General features: G+C 36.6%; 1 protein-coding gene across 1 annotated transcript; it reads left to right on the top strand.

The window, feature by feature from the left end:
• Nucleotides 1-14,327: 14,327 nt before the first annotated feature.
• On the top strand, nt 14,328-15,242 carry LOC126058394 (olfactory receptor 4A16-like; the record flags this gene model as incomplete). Its single annotated transcript, XM_049853478.1, has 1 exon — nt 14,328-15,242. A coding segment is annotated over one exon (915 nt), but the record flags the coding sequence as incomplete, so codon positions are not given.
• Between the last annotated feature and the right edge of the window lie 6,034 nt (nt 15,243-21,276).

Genomic DNA, 21,276 nt, shown 5'->3' with positions numbered 1-21,276 from the left:
ACAACCCAGAAATCCCACTCCTCGGAATATACCCTAGAGAAACAAGAGCCTTCACACAAACAGATATGTGCACACCCATGTTTATTGCAGCTCTGTTTACAATAGCAAAAAGCTGGAAGCAACCAAGATGTCCGTCAACGGATGAATGGGTAAATAAATTGTGGTATATTCACACAATGGAATACTACGCATCGATAAAGAACAGTGACGAATCTCTGAAACATTTCATAATATGGAGGAATCTGGAAGGCATTATGCTGAGCGAAATGAGTCAGAGGCAAAAGGACAAATATTGTATAAGACCACTATTATAAGATCTTGAGAAATAGAAAAAACGGAGAAGAATACATACTTTTGTGGTTACAAAGGGGGGAGAGAGGGAGGGAGAGGGTTTTTTATTGATCAATCAGTAGATAAGAACTGCTTTGGGTGAAGGGAAAGACAACACTCAATACAAGGAAGGTCAGCTCAATTGGACTGGACTAAAAGCAAAGAGGTTTCCCGGATAAAATGAATGCTTCAAAGGTCAGCGGAGCAGGGGCTGGGGTCTGGGGAACATGGTTTGAGGGGACTTCTAAGTCAATGGGCAAAATAATTCTATTATGAAAACATTCTGCATCCCACTTTGAAATGTGGCGTCTGGGGTCCTAAATGCCAACCAGCGGCCATCTAAGATACATCAATTGGTCTCAACCCACCTGGAGCAAAGGCAAAGGAAGAACACCAAGGTCACACGACAACTAAGAACCCAAGAGACAGAAAGGGCCACATGAACCAGAGACCTATATTATCCTGAGACCAGAAGAACTAGTTGGTGCCCGGCCACAATCGATGTCTGCCCTGTCAGGGAGCACAACAGACAACTCCTGAGGGAGCAGGAGACCAATTCGATACAGACCCCAAATTCTCATAAAAAGACCATACTTAATGGTCTGACTGCGACTAGAGGAATCCCGGAGGCAATGCTCCCCAGACCTTCTGATGGCACAGGACAGGAACCATCCCTGAAGACAACTCATCAGGCATGAAAAGGACTGGTCAGTGGGGGGGAGAGAGATGCTGATGAAGAGTGAGCTAATTAAATCAGGTGGACACTGGAGAGTGTGTTGGAAACTCTTGACTGGAGGGGGGATGGGAGGATAGAGAGAGAGGGAAGACGGCAAAATTGGCTCGAAACGAGAGACTGAAAGGGCTGACTCAATGGGGGGAGAGCAAGTGGGAGAAGGGAGTAAGATGTATGTAAACTTACATGTGACAGACTGATTGGAATGGTAAATGTTCACTTGAAGCTTAATAAAAATTAATTTAAAAAATTATATTGTTCTTTCTATGAGGCTGTATGTGTGCCACCCAAAAGCAACTACTTATAAAAAAAGATGAGGACACATTTTACTCTCATTTATCTGCAAGTTTTTTAAGAACCTAGCATGAGCCTTTTATTTTTTTTCTTCTTTATCAAAGTGATTGTAAGGTATTTCACACACACACACACACACACACGCACACACCACCGCCGCCACCACCACCACAAGCACCACCACTATCACCAGAATTAATGGTTAATTTTGGCTTTGAGTAGATAGAGGCAGAATCTGTCACACAATTAGTGTTTTAGTATGAAGGTGAAATCTAATTTTCTGACATCAATATATATTCTTAGAAGGTTGTCACTCACTGATGCCCTCCCCTTCAATCCCACTTTTTTTTTTCCTTATTGCTAATCATTCCCCAACCCCAAAAAGATCTCTGCTGTCCACTGGTCTCCATCCCTTTCTCATACCTCCTTCTTATCTTTACCTCCATTTTTCAGATCTCAGAGTGAGTTCTGAGGAAATTAAGGACTGAAGAAATTAGGCCTACTTTCCCCACAGGACATACAAAAACTTTTCATAAATTATAAAGTTCTGTATAAAGGTTAGGCATTATTATTACATGCATTGATCAAAAACTAATATTAAATGATTGCTTCTTATATTCTTATACGGTAGGCACTGTGCAAAGCACTTCACATAAATTACCTCTTTTAATATTTTTTAAAGCACTATATATAGTAGGAAGGTTATTCTTTCTATTTTACATATGGAAAATTGAGACATAGAGTTAGCCTTTTACCCCAGAACATATGGTTAGTGAAGAGTAGGTCAGAAGATCTAATTCAGCTCTCTCTGGCCTCAAATCCTGCTCTTGACCTTGACCCCATGTTATCTCCCATGTAAGAACTTACCTAAGTAGTTAATATGATCCTTCTTTATTATTTGTTTATCAACAAAGGCTTTAAGAAGGCTCTCATCCTAACTTGTGGAGGCATAAAAATGGATTAAAAAAAAAAACACTTAGGAATTTGAACTATGCCTATCTCTCTAAGTCCCCTGAGAATTTTCCATCTTCCTTCTCAGGAGAATTTAGAACAAGAATTTAGAACTACTTACATACTTCTTTGGGGCTCTGGTGGCACAGTGGTTAAGAGCTACAACTGTTAACCACAAGTTTGGGAGATCAAATCCACTAGCCACTCTTTGGAAACCCTATGGAGCAGTTCTACTCTGCCCTATAGAGTCACTATGAGTCGAAATAAACTCGAAGGCAATGGAGATATACGTATTTGTTTAAGTCAGTTAGTAACGCATTACTACCCCTGTCCAAATAGTATTTCTAACCCACCCTAAATTCATCATTAAAAGTAAGTAGGCCCCTGAGTGACACAAACAATTATCATTTGACTACTAACCTAAAGGTTGGTGATTTGAACCCACCCAACAGCTCTACGGAAGATAGGCCTGATGACCTGCTTCTGTAAAGATTACAGCCAAGAAACCCCTATGAAGCAGTCCTACTCTGTAACACATGGGGTAACCATGAGGTGGAATCAGTACGATGGCAACAGGTTTGGTTTTGATTTTTTGGATAATATATGGAGCGCTTAGTATTTGCAATCCACTTTCACATTTAAACTCATATAACCCCATGTGTATATTATTCCTGATTCACAGATGGGAAAGCCGAGGCTCAGAATGCTTCATTTCACTTGCACAGTGTGGTGTAACTACTGAGCAGTAGAACTAAAAGCCAGCTTATTCTGTTTCAGTTCCATTATGTGTTCTTTCTAACTTAAGAGTTCTCCAAAATCAGAAGTCTCTGAAAAGAGTTGGACCCTATTTCCTACTGAGCAGAGTAAAATCCTATTCATATGACATTATAACGAGAATTTTCTGAGAATTTAAGTACATACAGGCCAGAATGTGATTATATATAAATAAGGAGATAGATGATAGATGACAGATAGGTAGAATAAATGGATGAATAGATGGATGCATGGATGTATGGATGGATGGATAGATGGATGAATGGATTGGTTGGTCAGTAGCCTGGTCTGTCGATCGGCCGGTAGGTAGGTAGGTAGATAGATTCTTTTCATTTTGCAAATGAGGAAACTGAGACTGAGAGAAGAAACAGACATTTACAAAATTGCACATTCAGACTGTGGTAGACTAAGAATAAGTATTCAGATTTCCTGAGTCTCAACCTGTTCATCGTTTCCCTACATGGAATAGCTGATATTCTCACTTGTTACAGAGTAATTCAAACAAAAGGTATTGCTTTGTCTAATTGATCTATATAATTGCTTCAATAACTGTAATGGATTGAATCGTGTGCCCCCAAAATATGTGTCAACTTGGCTAAGCCATGATTTCCAGTATTGTGCAATTGCTCGCCATTTTGTCACCTGACATGATTTTCCTATGTGTTGTAAATTCTATCTCTATGATGTGAATGAGTTGGGATTAGAGGCAGTTACGTTAATGAGACAGGACTCAATCTACAAGATTAAGTTGTGTTTTAAGCCAATCGCTTTTGAGATATAAAAGAGAGAAACGAACAGAGAGACAGAGGGACCTCATACCACCAAGAATGTAGTGCTAGGAGAAGAGTATGTCCCTTGCACCCGAGATTCCTGCACTGAGAAGCCCCTAGTCCAGAGGAAGTTTGATAATAAGGACCTTCTGACTGAGCAGACAGAGAGAAAAATCCTTCCCCTGGCACCAATGCCCCGAATTTGGACTTCTAGCCTCATAGACTGCGAGAGAATAAACTTCCGTTTGTTAAAGCCGTCCACTTGTGGTATTTCTGTTATAGCAGCACTAGATAATAAGACAGTTACCCACATTGGTTTCCAAACGATACCAGCCTTTTGGGAAATGAAGATGTTGAAAGATCATAAGCAAAAATAGACTTTGAATTTGTTCTAAAGAATTTATCATATAAAGACAAATCACAAAATGTAAAGATCAAAGATACGGAATTTTTAACCTTCTATTTTCCACACATATTAAATCTGTCTTTCCATCTTTTTCCAAGACAAGCAAGTAAATTAAATTTGAATGTGATAAGAATCACCCCCACATCCTTCAAATATCTTTGGTAACCTACAAACACAAAGTATATATTATGGAAAAGAATGGATAATTCAGAAAGTAGAATCAAAATCCCAAAGGTATTTTGGGAAAAGATGCATGGAAAAATCACTACCAGAAGTACGGGACAGATAACCAAGGACCTGGAAATAACATGCATATTTTTAAATAGGTTGTCAAAATTTCTATGGAACATCATTTCTGTTAATCTCTCATATTTCCCCTTTTTGAATGTAAGTGTGTTTAGAAGTTATCCCATAACTGTCAGAGTGTGCAGGAGGTGGGGGGCAGTGGGGATGAGGAAGCAGATAAGGTATCTCTAGTTCATAGGTCTTCAGACTGAATGGAACTACACCTCAGAGTCTCATCCACACTTGGACATGATTTAGAAGATAAGATACTGACCCTTAAGTCAGAACTCAATACTGTCATTGGATGAGGGTTGAGAGAGGAACCTTGTGAAAGGGGACAGTGAGTATATTTTTCTTGTGGAGGGGGTGTGCATTGTTGAGGCCAAAGGACATATTGTGGCATATTATATTTCTACCACATTATATCCTGTTATATATGTTTTTCCAGAACATTGCCACCTCCTTCTCAAATGGTGGCATCTATGCCCTTTCTATTTGAACGTGGAAGGGAATTTGTGACTCTGGGGACTAATAGGATATGACAGAAGTGATTCTATGTGACTTCCAAGGTTAGGTTAAAAAAAAAGACAATGCACTTCTACCTTGCTCACTCTCTTGGTACACATACTTTTAGAGCTCTGATTCACCATGTAAAAGTCTCCATGCTTGAGAGACTATATGGACAAACAACATAGAAATAGAGGGAGATGCCCAAACAGTGCCAGTTATTCCAGCCATCACTTTTCAAGACTTTCAAGACCAGGTACCAGATATATGATAAAGAAACCTGTTAGATGACCTCGTCCTCAATCACTTAACCTCATGAGAAACCATGAACCAGAAGTACCCAGCTAAGCTGCTTACAGATTCATGACCTAGAGAAACCATCTGAGATAATAAAGTGATTGTTGTTTTCAGCCACTAAATTTTGGAGCAATTTGTTACACAGCTATAGTACCTGAAACAATACAGTAATTTAAACACTATAGTGTTGGCTCATAGATAGACAGACCAATTGATGGAAATAGAAAGTCAAGAAACAGAACAATGGATCCATAGATATTTTATATGTAGTAGTGATGGCATTGCAGGGTAGTAGGAAATGGAATGGTTGTTCAATATATGGTGCTGGAAAAATCTAGTTAGCTATATTACCACCTCAAACACTACCTTAAAATTCAAGCTCTATATAGATTAAAGACATAAATGTGAAAAGCAAAGCTTTAAAACTTTTGAAGTAAATTATCTTTTTAACCTCCAAGCAGGAAAGAACTTTGAGAAGTAGTTTCATTGGCCTTTCCTTCTGAATCCAGCTTCCTAATCTCTGGATCACAGCTTAGATTGTCAATTCTTGATCTCAACTGGGTCCACTCCAATATCCAAAAGCCAGCTCCTCCAATCCCTCCAATGATTATGTAAGGTTTTAATTCTGCGTACTGAAACTGCACACACACATTTGTATGTGAATACATGTGGATTTGTTTCTGATCACACACGGGTTCGTATCTGCCTACTGAGATGACTATTTGACTAAACACAGGTCTATATCCATTTACACATGATGCTACAGTTTACCATACAATAGCATGTATCTGATCACATATGGCCTGTATTCAACCACACATGGTTTTTTATGTGACCTTACAAGGGTCTGTACTCAACCAGGTATGGATCTGTATCTAACCAAACACGGATTTAGCTGTAACCAACCTCCCATATATCTGTATTCCATCCTTGGGTGGTGCAAGTGGTTTGTACTCAATGAATAACCTAAAGGTTGGTGATTTGAACACACCCAGCAGCACTGTGAAAGAAAGTCCTGTTGATCGGGTTCAGTAAAAATTACAGCCCCCCCAAAAAAAAAATCCTGTGTGGAAGTTCTACTTTGTAACAGATGGGATCATCATGAGTTGGAATCAATTCTACGGCAATGGGTTTGGTTTTTGGTTCTGGGCATGGGAAAATTTTTGATTTGGTCCAACGAGATGTAATTTGGAAGAATTAATTGGTATGGAATGTTTTATTTGAATAGTTTCCTAGTGTTTTCAGCTGTGGTTTGAATTACAGAGTAAGTGAAGCCCAAAGTGGAATTAAAAATCTTTCAGAAAAAAAAATTTATTTCAGGATAAATTCATTTTAAGCCACCAGAATTTGTAGCCAGTTGTTCTTTGCAATTTCTCTACAAGTGTGCATTGGTCCTTGGCCCTATTTTAAGAGCTTTCCTGCTATTTCTATACAGCATAGTCTCCTACCACATTAGTGACTTTGCTTGGCTTAGGGGAATATGTTTTTATTGTGGGCATAATTGTATGTCATTCATTTTAAATATTCAAGTGACCACTTCTGGGGGTTATGCCAAAGGCATTCTATTGTTTTTTGAGCCAATGCCTGGGTTTTTTGTTGTCATCTACATGACCCACTTTAATATTCCCTCAGAATACCCATAACGCCTTCCATAACAGCATTCTCTATCACTTCATTTCTTGACTGTCCATTTCTCAAGAGATTGTTTGCCTGACCAAATGGTGAGTGCATTAACCACAACCCATGAGCGTGTAAAGAGCCAGACATAGCTCTGACTGTGAGAACCAAGTGCTTCCTACATGCTGAATATACTGCTCATACATCTGCGCACTGGGTAGAATGAACTTTGCCTTTTTTGACTAAGTTTGTACCATTCAGAGGGAGAATTTCAGTATATTTCCATATTGAATCACACCCTTCTATATGAGAACTTTCTTTTGAAAACAAAGTATCTTGTTTTTCTTTAGCAGGAAGAGAATATTGCATTCATATCTTTCAACAAGAGAAGTGGAAATCTTGCCAGAGTTTCCATTTTGTTTTGAAAATTATGCTTAGGAATATGATAGACTTGCCCTGAGCCACATTCCTTGCCATATATCTGTATGTACTATCTCGTTTTTTTAAGGAGTTTTGTTACGTTGATCAGTCTCTTAGCATACGAACCTCTGACATCACCCATGACATAAAGGGCACTCATGATGTCATTTACTCACGTCTTTATGAGATCCCAGTGATCTTCTACTAGTTGTCTTTCAAATAGCATGCGTCTCGAAGCTCTATCAGGAAACTTTTGAATTCCACCTCCTAGTGTTGTTCATCACGAGGTGGCAGTATTAGGCTTCTGCCAAGGTGTCTGTCTGCATATGTTCATAAAATAGACATTTCCAAAGTTATCTGAGCACTAGGATTATGGCTTTCTAATGCAAAAGCTGTACTAAGAAAAAAAGAAGACAAAAAACAGAATTGATACATCTTAATTGTGGTATTAGCAAAGGATAATTAACATGCCATGGACTGCCAGAAGAATGTAGTGAATTAGCTTAGAGTGTGCTCATGTCTAAATTTTATCTCACCAAATAGTGAGTATACTAAGTATATCCTTGGGAAAAAAGTAAACATATATTTCACTTCTTTCTCTTTTTTTCCACATATAACTATGCCTAACATTTCTCTGATTCTAAAAGTTCATTTCAAAGAAGAACGATATGGAAATTGTATTTAAATTTTGAAACAGTAATGACAGATTATAATGTAAAAATTAAATCAATTGACACTGGCTCAAAAAACACACTCATACACATAAATTAATCTAAATTCATATATACATTTAAGATCAGGGTGTTTCAGTTAGGTTGCTTTTGGTTGCAAATGACAGAAAACTCAACTAAAAACTTTTGAATATGAAGTATTTATTAATTGGACATCACAACTATAAACTTCAAGGTTATGGCAAGCTTCAGGGTTATTTGATAAAATGTATCAATTTTGTGTAAAGGAGCCATGCATGCAAGTAAAATTTTAGCTGGCTCAAAGTTAAAGTACCAGTTTGAAGTCCTAGTCAAGTTGAGTCTTGGTCCAACTGAGAATAAAGTGATTAAATTAAGACACATCCTCTTGGATTGGGAGTTAAATCTTTATGTTGCAACTATTGATGAAAGCAATTATTGATTGTGTTTCAGAAATAGATCAGTATGGTTCCAGCTGACCTAGATCAACATTTGTTCCTATCCAGAGCTGCAGAATTGTGCCTATCTGCCTTTTAAGAATTGGAAGGTAAATATCAGTCACTTAGCTAGTTCCAATGCTCTCTGCCTCTGAGCCGTAGAGTTTATTGTGTATACACGCTTTAACAGTCAGAGTAAGGCCTTTCTCTGCTAGGAATATGGTTAGGCAAGAGAATCTGGGGCTTGTTCTCCCTTCATTTTGAAATAAACATTATCTGCATTACCTAAAGATTTACTAATATAAACCTCATAATTTATTATTCAACTTATTTTAGAATTTTCTCTTCACATTACAGACTTTTCTCATTACTTGCTTGTCTGCTACTTTTTCTTGGCAAGACCCAAGTCTTTTTTCCTTTAGGGATTGTCTGGGGAGGAAAACTGTCCAGGAGAGGAAATTTCATATGAATTTGTTCCAAATATTCTAACAAAGTAATTTATAATGAATTTGCATTGTCTTTCATTTAAAACAGTGATGATGTAAAAAGCCACACACTACGTCTGCATTTATAAATGGAAGAACTATTTCCTGACAGAATGACCCAAGAGATTTCTGAAAACTCCAATTCCTATCCAGGCTGGAGGCTCTCTTTAATTGGCATCTAGATCTGTAGATGTTTTCTTGTTATATTTTCTGTTAATACATATCTCTCATTGCTGGTAGGAATTTCTGGAAGTGCATGATTTTCTGAAGTGAAGTTGGAGGGATGTACGGGCATTCTTTAATGAGGAAAGAAATGGTCTTTGGATATGCTTTTTGAATGACTGAATTGCTGAAAAGTTCTGCTCCTATCTGTGAGAAAACTCTGTCTTTGACTTTTCCCGGAAGATAAATCCCAGCATTTGCCCTGTTAGGTACAGAATTAATGACTAGGGACATGAGTGTTACCCTAAATCCTCAGTCAAAGTAAAATACTTTTTGGTTGCTTCATCTTAATTGATTAAAAGGAGAAAAATTCAAATAACTAATATCAGTAACTTTTCCTTTTTTCTTTGTTTGTGTCACTAAATAACAGGCTTGGCCAGGTTAATTTCCATTAATTTGCCCAGTTTTTGCAGACTCATGCAAACATAGCATCTTCGTTGTTCTCTGAACACATTTTCCCAACAGGTAAGAACATTCATCTGTATACTATCTTTGTACTGTAAAAACTGACCGAAACCAAAATCAAGCCAAACCCTTTGTAGTCAAGTCAATCTTGATTCATAGCGACCCTATAGGACAGAGTAGAACTGCTCCCATAGAGTTTCCAAAAAGTGCCTGGTGGATTTGAACTACTGACCTTTTGGTTAGCAGCCGTAGCACTTAACTACTAACCACCAGGGTTTCCGTCCAAAAACCGACAATATTTTTAAATGTCTTCATATTCCAGGCATCCACTTTAGATACATATACACCTCCACATTTATCAAATATATATATATATATATATATATGATGAACAGCTTGTATGGAAGTATGAAAAGTGTAACCACTTGGAACTATTTCTAGATCCACTGAACACACATTGCCATGTGTTCTATGTTTGCAGATAAGTACAGGAGATATCGGCAATTATTCTCAGTGAAAGAAGCCCTGATTTTCAGAAGCAAGGACAAGACCCAAGAGGTGAGTTTTTGAAATCTTTAATGGAAAACACTCATTATAAATTTACATGATATATTGAAATATAGCTAATGTCTTAAATATATTTCATTAGGTTAATTCTGAATTTGTAAAGTTAAGCAAGAGAAACACAAAAATTAATCAGAATATACATAGTCTATTTGGCTTTAGTATTTTAGCCTGATAGACATTTACTGTCCATTTGCCAAATAACAAAAGAAACATGTGCATTAAAAATAAGTTGATAGATTTGTAATTTTGGTTCATAGGTAACATGATATATTAATAAATATTTATAATTAATTTAGATGTATTTGAACTAAATCAAATAACTAAGCCTGTTGCCATCCAATTGAGTTGATTCTAACTCATAGCAACCCTGTAGCATGGGGTAAAACTACAGGGTTTCCAGGGAGTGGCTGGTGGATTCGAACTGCTGACCTTTTGGTTAACAGCCAAGCTCTTAACCACTGAGCCACCAAGGCTTTGTATTTGAACTAACCCAGTAAAACCCAGTGCCTTCGAGTCGATTCCGACTCATAGCAACCCTATAGGTCAGAGTAGAACTGCCCCATAGAGTTTCCAAGGAGTGCCTGGTGGATTCGAACTGCCTACCCTTTGGTTAGCAGCCGTAGCTAGAGAATTTAAAACTATGTATTATATCAAGTCTGTCAGGGTATAAAGAACAAATGCCTGTTGTGTTTGGAAGCTTGATATGTGCTTTTATGTGTAAATATTTTACAATAATGACAACAACCTTATTAGGATATATACAAAAAGAAACAGGGGATCAGGAAATGCCTCCTCTACTGTAACTTAGAGGGACTTATAAAACTGTAATTGTAATGTACTACAGAGGTTATTTTTGTTACTATGGCATTTTAACTTCTATTTGTAAAAAGCAAAGGATTTTTTTTCTAGAAAGATGTTAACTTAGGTGTTTAAGTTGAAAGCCTACCCATACTTTTAGTTTTTATAGTATCAAATCTTTGAGGACTGAAACTATAGTGGATTCTTTACATACTCATTTTCTTTACATGTAATTTAGCTAGCCAGTAGAATATTTCAGTGAAATCCAGCATTAATTATTAATAAGATTAAGAACATTAGACTTTGCAGGTCAGTAGTTAAAAAGTAATTAGACATAAACTATCTTTACCATTATATTCTTCAACAGATGTGCCTTTATTAATCTACAGCTTCTAAAATGACAGAAATCCTGAACCACCCAGACATATAGAACTCTCATTACAGCTGGTTTCTAAAAGAAAGCTCAGAATTCTTCTGCACATGTTCCCGCCCCCGCCAAACCAAATCAATGTAAATGAAATCAGCTTGTCTACATCTGAGGTTTAGTCATTCAGCAACTTTCTCCAACGATGAATAATCCTAAAGTTTGTGTTTATATCTATATATGTACTATTCACTCTTATTTGAATTTGTCCTTAACCATAAGAGCTATGGACTTTGAGGAGTCAATGTTCTTGTTCTTTTTGTTGTTTTCTTTGTTTTTCCTTTTGAATTTTCTTTTCTTTTTCCTCTTTTGCTTCCCTTCCTTTCTTTTTTCTTCCCTTTCCTTCTCTTCTCCTCCCATGTTTCTTTTATCTTTTCGTCTTCTCTTCCTTTGCTTTCATTTTCTTTTCTTTTTTATTCTTTATTTTCTAGGAGGGTCTCTGTTTATTTACAATGGCTTCCCAAGAAGCCTCCTGAGTAAGTTCAGGAAGCCTCAGAGGTTGGTCTTCCAGCACTCTTTCACTAGAAGAAATCTTCCTGAAGAAGATTTGTTAAGAACACTATCCACACTTAACACATTAATATTACTCATGTATAATATTTCTCAAATATAATATCTCTGCTTCCTGATTTGATTCTCCTTTTCTTTCATTTTCTACTCTTCAGGTCTCCATCTGATGCATGGGTACAATCTTTTCCTTTTTTCTGCTTAACTTCCATCAATATACATAACATCATAACATGACAGGTAGATATTACTACAGATATGCAGCAAAATGGATAATTCTTACAATGTACAGTTTTATCCTATGTCCAAAACTGGGTGTTCATGAATTATAGGTCTATAATATTCTTTTTATAAGTAATGTACATATTACTAAATGGACAAAGATCCAGATCATTTGTCTTGATCCGATGTCTATAGTGAAACATTCAAGAACAATAATAAAAGTTATGGTTTGTTGATTCTTTATCAGGTTCCAGGCAGTGATCTAGGTGCTGTACATGCAAAAAAAGAAACACACAACATTAAGAGATAGGTATTATTAGTATCCCCATTTTACAAATTCTGAAACTGAGCCACAAAGAGGTTTATTAAGTTGCCCAAGGTCACATAGATAGTAAGTGGTGAAGGTGGAATTCAAAAACTGTTTTTCCAGAGTTCACATTATTCTTCACTGCTATGTTCTCTCTAAGGATATCCTGGGCCTTAAATAGGTACACTGAGTGAGATACTTTAACCATTATTTGGTCACTGTAAAGGTCAAATCTCAACACTGGCTAGCATTTTTAAAGTCATAGTGGTGAGCTTGGAGATTGTTGTTTAATTATAAATATGTAAATGGAAGTATACAGCAGAATAAAATTAGGTGGGTTTTCACTGAAAGTATCATAGACAGTTGAACTAGAAAGGATTCCAAGATTATCTAATTTAATCCTTTTACTTTCCAGTGAGGAAATTGAGACAGACTTGTGACTAAATTTAGAAAATGTCTACAACTCATACTTTCTTATGCTGAGTTTGGAATTTTCCTTTGAATATGCTCCTTTTTGAAATCTGGGCATTGAAGTTCTAATTTTGACCACTCTCAGTGCCTAAGAAGCATATATATAAAACGCTGTTCCATTGTCTTCTACCTATCTTTACAGTGTCTGTTTTCTCCCCCAGTCACTACCCAGCTCACCCCCAACTGGTTTGAAAATACTGGCTGCTAAAGTACTAGTTGGTAACTTCAGTTCAAAAATATTTGCTGAAAATATAGATCATATTGCAAGGGTACTCATCACAAATACTACCAACTTAAAGTAATAACTCTATGCCAATAGAGCATAGAAGTGTGTTAATAGTTGTAGGATAGGCAAAGAGGAAATGGAAAGCATTATGGACCCTTAAGAAGAGACCAACAATCTATGTCCAAATAATTGCTACAGGGAATATTGTGCTAAATAATTGATACATTTCAAATTCCAGCCTCTTCAAATTTAAGTATTCATGAAGATTGGACAACCTCTGAGGCAGGAGGGACTGAGCTTCTAATAGTGGAACATCATAATATTTAGTGAGATATTCCTGAAGAGGGGTTAATTTTGGTGCTATACAGATCATATTGTAAAGGTACTCACCACAAATAGTACCAACTCTAAGTACTGATTCTATGTAAATTTATTTATTTAGAGTTTATCTTCACCACCAGAGAATAAGTTTCTTGAGAGCAGAAATAATTTCCTTCATTGTCATTGCTGACTTCAGTGCCAAGCACTGTCATATTCTAAAAAAGGATTAACTGTTGGGTCTCTGACTGTTCTTCTCTATAGAAGATCCACTAACATTTAGAGATTTAAAAAAAAACAGTGCCGTTGAGTCGATTCTGACTCACAGCGACCCCATAGGACAGAATAGAACTGCCCCATAGAGTTTCCAAGGGTCGCCTGGTGGATTCGAACTGCTGACCATCTGGTTAGCAGCCGTAGCACTTAACCACTATGCCACCAGGGTTTCCACATTTAGAGATAGAACCTCTTATTTGTAGGTCCAATCCAGTCATCTGAGAAGTAGAATTGTTGAGGGAATTGGGATATTTGGAAGAGAAACCCAGTAAAAACAAACCTACTGCTGTCGAGTCAATTCCTACTCATAGCGACCCTATAAGACAGAGTAAAACTGCCCCACAGAGTTTCCAAAGAGTGCCTGGCAGATTCGAACTGCCGACCCTTTGGTTAGCAGCTATAGTACTTAACCACTATGGCACCCAGTAGACATTTCTAAATGTTTATTAAGTACAAGCCACTGTAGAAGATTAATAGTGAAGAAGTGCTCCATTACCTAATGGGTATACTAATAATTGTGTTCATGATTTCATTACAGGTCTTTTTCTACTGAGCTCCCATCTCTGAAACAGGTCTTGGAGAAGAGTAATTGGGACACAGTAACAATGTAACAGATCTTGTCCTCCTGGGACTCACTCAGGATCCTGAGGGCCAAAAAGCGTTATTTGTCATGTTTTTGCTCATCTACATTGTAATGATGGTGGGCAACTTGCTCATTGTCATGACTGCTATTGTCAGCCCCTCCCTGGATTCCCCCATGTACTTCTTCATTGCCTATCTGTCACTCATGGATGCTGTTTTTTCCACTGCTGTTTCCCCTAAAATGATTGTAGACTTACTCTGTGATAAAAAGACTATTTCCTTCCCAGCTTGCATGGGCCAGCACTTTATAGAACATTTATTTGGTGGTGCTGAGGTCTTTCTTCTGGTGGCAATGGCCTATGACTGCTATGTTGCCATCTGTAAGCCACTGCATTACTTGATCATCATGTATCAACAGGTTTGCATTCTGTTGCTGGTGGTGGCCTGGGTTGGAGGTTTTTTGCACTCTGTGGTTCAACTTCTCTTTGTGTACAGCCTCCCGTTCTGTGGGCCCAACGTCATTGATCACTTCATGTGTGACATGTACCCGTTGTTGGAACTTGCTTGCTCTGACACCTGTTTTATAGGGCTCACTGTTGTTGCCAGTGGTGGAGCCATCTGTATGCTAATTTTTATCCTTCTACTAATCTCCTATGGGGTCCTCCTAAGCTCCCTGAAGACTCACAGTCAGGAAGGGAGGTGCAAAGCCCTGTCTACCTGCAACTCTCACATCACAGTAGTTGTCCTCTTTTTTGTTCCCTCTATTTTCTTGTATGTTAGAGCTGTTTCCAACTTTCCTGTTGACAAATCTATGACTGCAGTCTTCACGCTTATCACTCCAATGTTGAATCCTCTTATATACAGCTTGAGAAATTCTGAGATGAAAAATGCTATGAAAAAAAAATCTGGAATAGAAAATTAACCACAGGTAGACTAAGAATATGCTTCCACACTGAAAATATTATTGCTAATGCTAAAGCAAGAAATAGGAAATAAATTATCACAATGACTGCTTCAGTCAGTTCTATGGATTCTCTAGGTATACTTCTCTTTATTGATACAAAAAAAAAAAAAGGCATCCACAATGTAGAATAAATTATTCTTCTAGTTTAGAATTAACCTAATAGAGTCATTCTGGAGGCTGGATGAACGGCATAGGTATTTTTCTTCTTATAAACAAATATAAAACTAAGCTCACATTGTAAATTTATTTTTCTGAGTATATACTGAAACAGGACTTAAAAGAATTTTTTTTTCCTTCTCTTTTAAAAAGAGTAAAACAAGTTACTTTAGAAATTTTTCTATCACTGAATTTAATGAGAAAACATTTTGGCTAACACTTAGAACAAATTTCTGAGGCCAAGAGAGTGATGTAAAATTTTACTGTTCATTATCCTCTTAGCACAACAGCTTTTTTTAGCTGTACTTTGCATTTTGTGTTTAAAATTACTTCTGTAGTTCTGGCCAATGTCCATGTATTTTTAATTCTGCATATTTAAGTGGGACATGATATTGTGTTTTGTCTGAGACACCATGAGTGAGTAATTTTGATATATGGGATGTGGTTGATGAAGAAAACTCATTTTAGTTCTTGATTAGAGGACAGATACTGTTTCAATTTGGGTATAAAAATCACAATCTAAGTTATAAACATATTTTGCACATTCCTCATTAGTTATTATGTGCATTTTTTTTTTTTGCAGTTCTTAAAAGAGTAGGTAGAGCTTCTGATTTTGTCTCCATAAAATTGAAGATATGGAAAGAAATGTGTTATGTCGCATAAACAGCATGTTCCCTAAAAGTTGTATTAAACTTAAATGCTTTTTACTTAAAGACTTAGTAATGATTTGTTTTGGCAAAAACAAAATTTTGTTTTTTCAACTTTACGTAAAAAAATAAGTTTTTCTCAGTCTACAGCCCATCCAGGGACATCCCAAAGCCAGAAAGCAGGCAGAATTTTCTCAGTGTAACATGAATCTTTATCTATGCTTAACAAGAGTTTACTTTTCTAACTAAAAGAAAGATTTTAGAATTTTTCTTATTTTTAAATTTTACTGTGTAATTTTTCATGTGTATCCAACAACATATGCAATTGTTTGTAAATCTTGTAGCCTCTTACCTAGAATATTACCAATATCATTGAAACTGCCTGATTTCACTTCTCTGATGCCATTTCTCCACCCCTTCTCAGAAGTAATTCAATTCCTAGTTTTTTAGTCATAGCTAAAAATAGTTTAACTATGAATGTATATATCCTTAATGTATATTTAGATTTCTTATTCCTTACTTTTATTAAAATTACATCATGTAGCTCATAGTTTTCTTAATCTTAACTTATATCACTCAATGTTTACTATTTAACATTTGATTATATATCTGCATGTCGCTCTTGTCCAATTATTTTTTCTGCTATATATTATTTAATTGTTTGAATATACCATAGGTTACGTATCCATCCCTGGTCAGTGCTCGTACAGATTGTTTCCAGTTATTGTTATCATAAGCAGTGTCATTGTGGATATTCTAAAAGAAATTATTTTGTGTTAAAAAGGGCATTTACATGTTCACTTTTACAGATGGTTGCAATTTTTTCCTGAAATGGTATCATCAGTTATACTCCTGCCACCAGAGTTGAACAGTTCCATTACTCTGTATACTTACCAACACCAGATATTGTAGATGCTTGATATTTTGGTCATTCAATGGGTATAAAGCTGTGATTTCACTGTGGTTTTAATTTTCATTTCTTATTTCTATTGAAGTTGAGCATGTTTTCATGTTTATTAGATGTCACTGTGTTCCCCTCTTCTATGACATATACTTATTCTTGCCTTTTGCCAGTTTTTCAATTGGATTGTCTTTCTGTTATTAAATTGTTTATGTATCCTGTGTACTAATTCTTAAATTTCATTTAAAAGTAGTACAAAAGTCTTTTCCCTGTTTGTGTTTTTTCTTTTTACACTTTTATAATTTCATTTGAAAATACTTCTTAACGTAGTTAAATTTCTCAGTCTTTATGTATTGGGTTAACACTTTTATGTCTTACTTAAGATGTCCTCTAATATAAAACCAAAACTTGTTGGGGTTGAGTAGATTCGGACTCATAGCAACCCTATAGGACAAAGTAGAACTGCCCCCATATGGTTTCCAAGGAGTAACTGGTAGATTTGAACTGCTAACCTTTTGGTTAGTTGCCAAACTCTTAACTATTGTACCACGAGGGCTCCATCCTCTATTACAAGGACAGGAAAACATTCTATATTGTCTTCTAAAGATTTCAGAATTTTGAATTTTTAATATCTGATTTAAACTACTGAATATTTTATTTTTATAGTTAAACATGACAGCAGCACAGTAATCTATTCTTTCTGCCTTTTTCATCAGCATAGAATCCCCAAATAAAGATGGGACTAATTCCATTTAAATGTAATGGAAGAAGAGCTGTGTTCATTGGCAGACACATTTCTTTCTTATCAACTAGGGCTTCCAAACATAGCTAGCTCAAAATTTTGAATACACAAAGCAGAAATACTTTAAGTGGTTTATTATGAATATTAGACATAATAGTGACAAGGGCCACTCTGACCTCTATGTTTTGTTCACAAGCTTTTTATTCTGGCTACAGGAGAGATGGTTTTGGTTGAAGTATATACCACATTCTGTAGGATAGCATACCAGTGCTATTTTTGTTGTCTTTTGTTTTCCAGGCAGCACTATCATAGAGTATTCAGAACCAAATCCATAATTTTGTCATGTCTGATGGGTAATGGGAACATTAGTAAGACCAGTAAACTTCACGCATATTAGTAGATTGCTTTGCTGTGAAATGTATTTCTTGGTCATAGATAATCTTTGGTGAGACTTCATGGCAATGAATAAAAAGTTTCTTGGAAATCTACATACAGCAGAGCTAAAAAGAGAACATTATCTGTTCCTTGAAGACAAATTACTGCCTCTTTCATGATTGACTGGGTCTAATATAACAATAATAACAACCACTTGTCTGTCAGCTTGTTGTACTGTCATGGCTCATGTGTTGCTGTGATGGTGAAAAATATGCCATCAGTATTTCAAATACCAGCAAGGTCACCCATGGCTGACAAGTTTCAGCAGAGCTTCCAGACTAAGACAGACTAGGAGGAAGAACCTGGCAATCTACTTCCAAAAAAAAAAAAAAAAAAAAGACCAGTGAAAACCTTATGAATAGCAACAGAACATTGTCTGATGTAGTGCTGGATGATGAGATCCTCAGGTTGGAAGGCTCTTAACATATAACTGGAGAAGAGCTGTCTCTTCAAAGTACAGCCAACTTTAATGACGTAGATGGAGTCAAGTTTTCAGGACCTTCATCTGCTGATGTGGCACAACTCAAAATGAGAAGAAACAGCTGCAAGCATCCCTTAGTAATGAGAACATGGAATGTATAAAGAATGAATCGAGGAAAACTGGAAATTCTCAAAAATGAAATGGAACGTTTGAAGGTTGATATCCTAGGCATTGGTGAGCTGAAATGGACTGGTATTGGCCATTTTGAATCAGACAATCATATGGTCTACTATGCTCGGAATGACAAGTTGAAGAGAAATGGCATCACATTCACTGTCAAAAAGAACATTTCAAGATCTATCTATCCTGAAGAACAATGTTGTCAGTGATAGGGTAATAGTGATACACCTAAAAGGAAGACCAGCTAATACAACTATTATTCACATTTACACACAAACCACTAATGCCAAAGATCAAGAAATTGAAGATTCAGACTTCTGCAGTCTGAAATTGATCAAACATGCAATCAAGATGCATTGATAACTTTTGGTGATTGGGATGCAGAAGTTGGAAACAAGAAAGAACAAACAGTAATTGGAAAATATGGTCTTGGTCATAGAAATGATGTTGGAGATTGCAAGATAGAATTCTGTAAGACCAATGGCTTATTCATTGGAAACACCTTTTTTTAACAACATAAGCGGTGACTATACAGGTGGACTTTACCAGATGGAATACACAGGAATCAAATTGACTACATCTGTGGAGTGAGACAATGAAGAAGCTCAATATCATCAGTCAGAACAAAGACAGTGGCTGACTGAGGAACAGACCATCAATCAGTCATGTGTAAATTCAAATTGAAGCAGAAGAAAATTGAAACAAGCCCATGAGAGCCAAAGTACAACCTTGAGTATATCCCACCTGAATTTAGAGACTATTTCTCAAGACCAGATTTGATGCACTGAATACTAACGACCAAAGGCTAGATGAGTTGTGGAATGACATCAAGGACATCATACATGAAGAAAGCAAAAGGTCACTAAAAAGATGGTAAAGGAAGAAAACACCAAAATGTATGTCAGAAGAGGCCCTGAAATTTCCTCTTGAAGGCAGAATAGCTAATGTATATGGGACAAATTATGAAGAAAAAGAGCTGAACAGAAGAGTTCAAAGGATGGATTGAGAAGTTAAAGTATTATGATGAAATGTGTAAAAACCTGCAAATAGAAAACCAAAAAGGAAGAACATGCTTAGCATTTCTCAAGCTGAAAAAAAAAAATTAAGCCTTGATTTGCAATATTGAAGAAATCTATGGGAAAAATATTAAACAGTGCTGGCAGCATCTAAAGGAGATGGATGGACAGGAGAAAGATGTGGCAGTCTGCTTCCGTAAAGATTATAGCCTTGGAAACCCTGTAGGGCAGTTCTACTCTCTCCTATAGGGCCACTATGATTTGGAATTGACTCCATGACAATGAGTTTTTCTTTTTTTTTTTTTTTTATTACTCCCTACTAAAGAAGGAGTCCTGGTGCAGCAACATTTAAGCACTAGGCTGCTAATCGATAGGTTGGTGGTTGGAACCTAGCTGCTGGCTCTGTAGGGGAAAGACCTGTCTCAATCCACTTCTGTAAAGATTACAGCCAGCTTAGGAACAATGAGTTTGTGACAGTTGTGGAGGAAAAACTCGCAAAAAGAGGAGGAGAATGGTTGCACAACTCAAAGAATATAACAAATGTAACTGAATTGTACATGTGGAAATTGTTGAATCAGTGTATATTCTGCTGTGTATATTATCAACAACAACAAAATAAAATAAACTACCAAAAAAAGAAGATGGAAGGAAAACAGTCATTGTACTAAAAGAATTGAAGTTCAACCACTTCAGCAGATAGCATATAATCAAGAACTGATGGTACTGAAGGAAGAAATCTAAGCTGTGCTGAAGGCATTGGTGAAAAACAAGCCTCCAGGAATTGATGGAATACCAGTGGAGATGTATCAACAAATGGATGCAACCCTGGAAATTCTTCACAACTTCAATCTTTTCTCCATTATCATGATGTTGCTTATTGCTCCACATGTGAGGATTTTTGTTTTCTTTATGTTGAGGTGTAATCCAAACGGAAACCCCAGTGCCGTAGTGGTTAAGTGTTATGGCTGCTAACCAAGAGGTCGGCAGTTCGAATCTGTCAGATGCTCCTTGGAAACTCTATTGGGCAGTCCTACCCTGTCCTATAGGGTCGCTATGAGTCAGAATTGACTTTAAGGTAGTGGATTTGTTTGTGTGGGTAATCCATACTGAAGGCTGTGACCTTTGATCTTCGTCAGTAAGTTCTTCAAGTCCTCTTCGCTTTCAGCAAGCAAGGTTGTGTAATCTGCATAATGTAGGTTGGTTCCTGATTAAAATATAAAAAAAAAAATATAGAGCTCATAAAATGAAATAAAGAATATATAATGTTAAATTCAGCATTTTGAAGTATGTTCTGGAGCAAGCCTTCTTATTTTCAGCAGATCATGTCACAGATGTAGCCGCTCACATATAGAACTCAGCTTTAATACCAAAGTCTCATCATGGAGAGTGAAGCAAAAAATATGGGAAAATTATTGTGGGAGAAGATTCCAAGAACCCATTTTCTAAAGAACTGTTGTGTGCAAGGCTCTATGGAGAAACACTGTTGAGTAGGGC

The sequence above is a fragment of the Elephas maximus genome, chromosome 14, assembly GCF_024166365.1.
Source record: "Elephas maximus indicus isolate mEleMax1 chromosome 14, mEleMax1 primary haplotype, whole genome shotgun sequence".
In the NCBI taxonomy this organism is placed as follows: domain Eukaryota; kingdom Metazoa; phylum Chordata; class Mammalia; order Proboscidea; family Elephantidae; genus Elephas; species Elephas maximus.
This window is presented reverse-complemented; position numbering and strand designations above follow the sequence as displayed.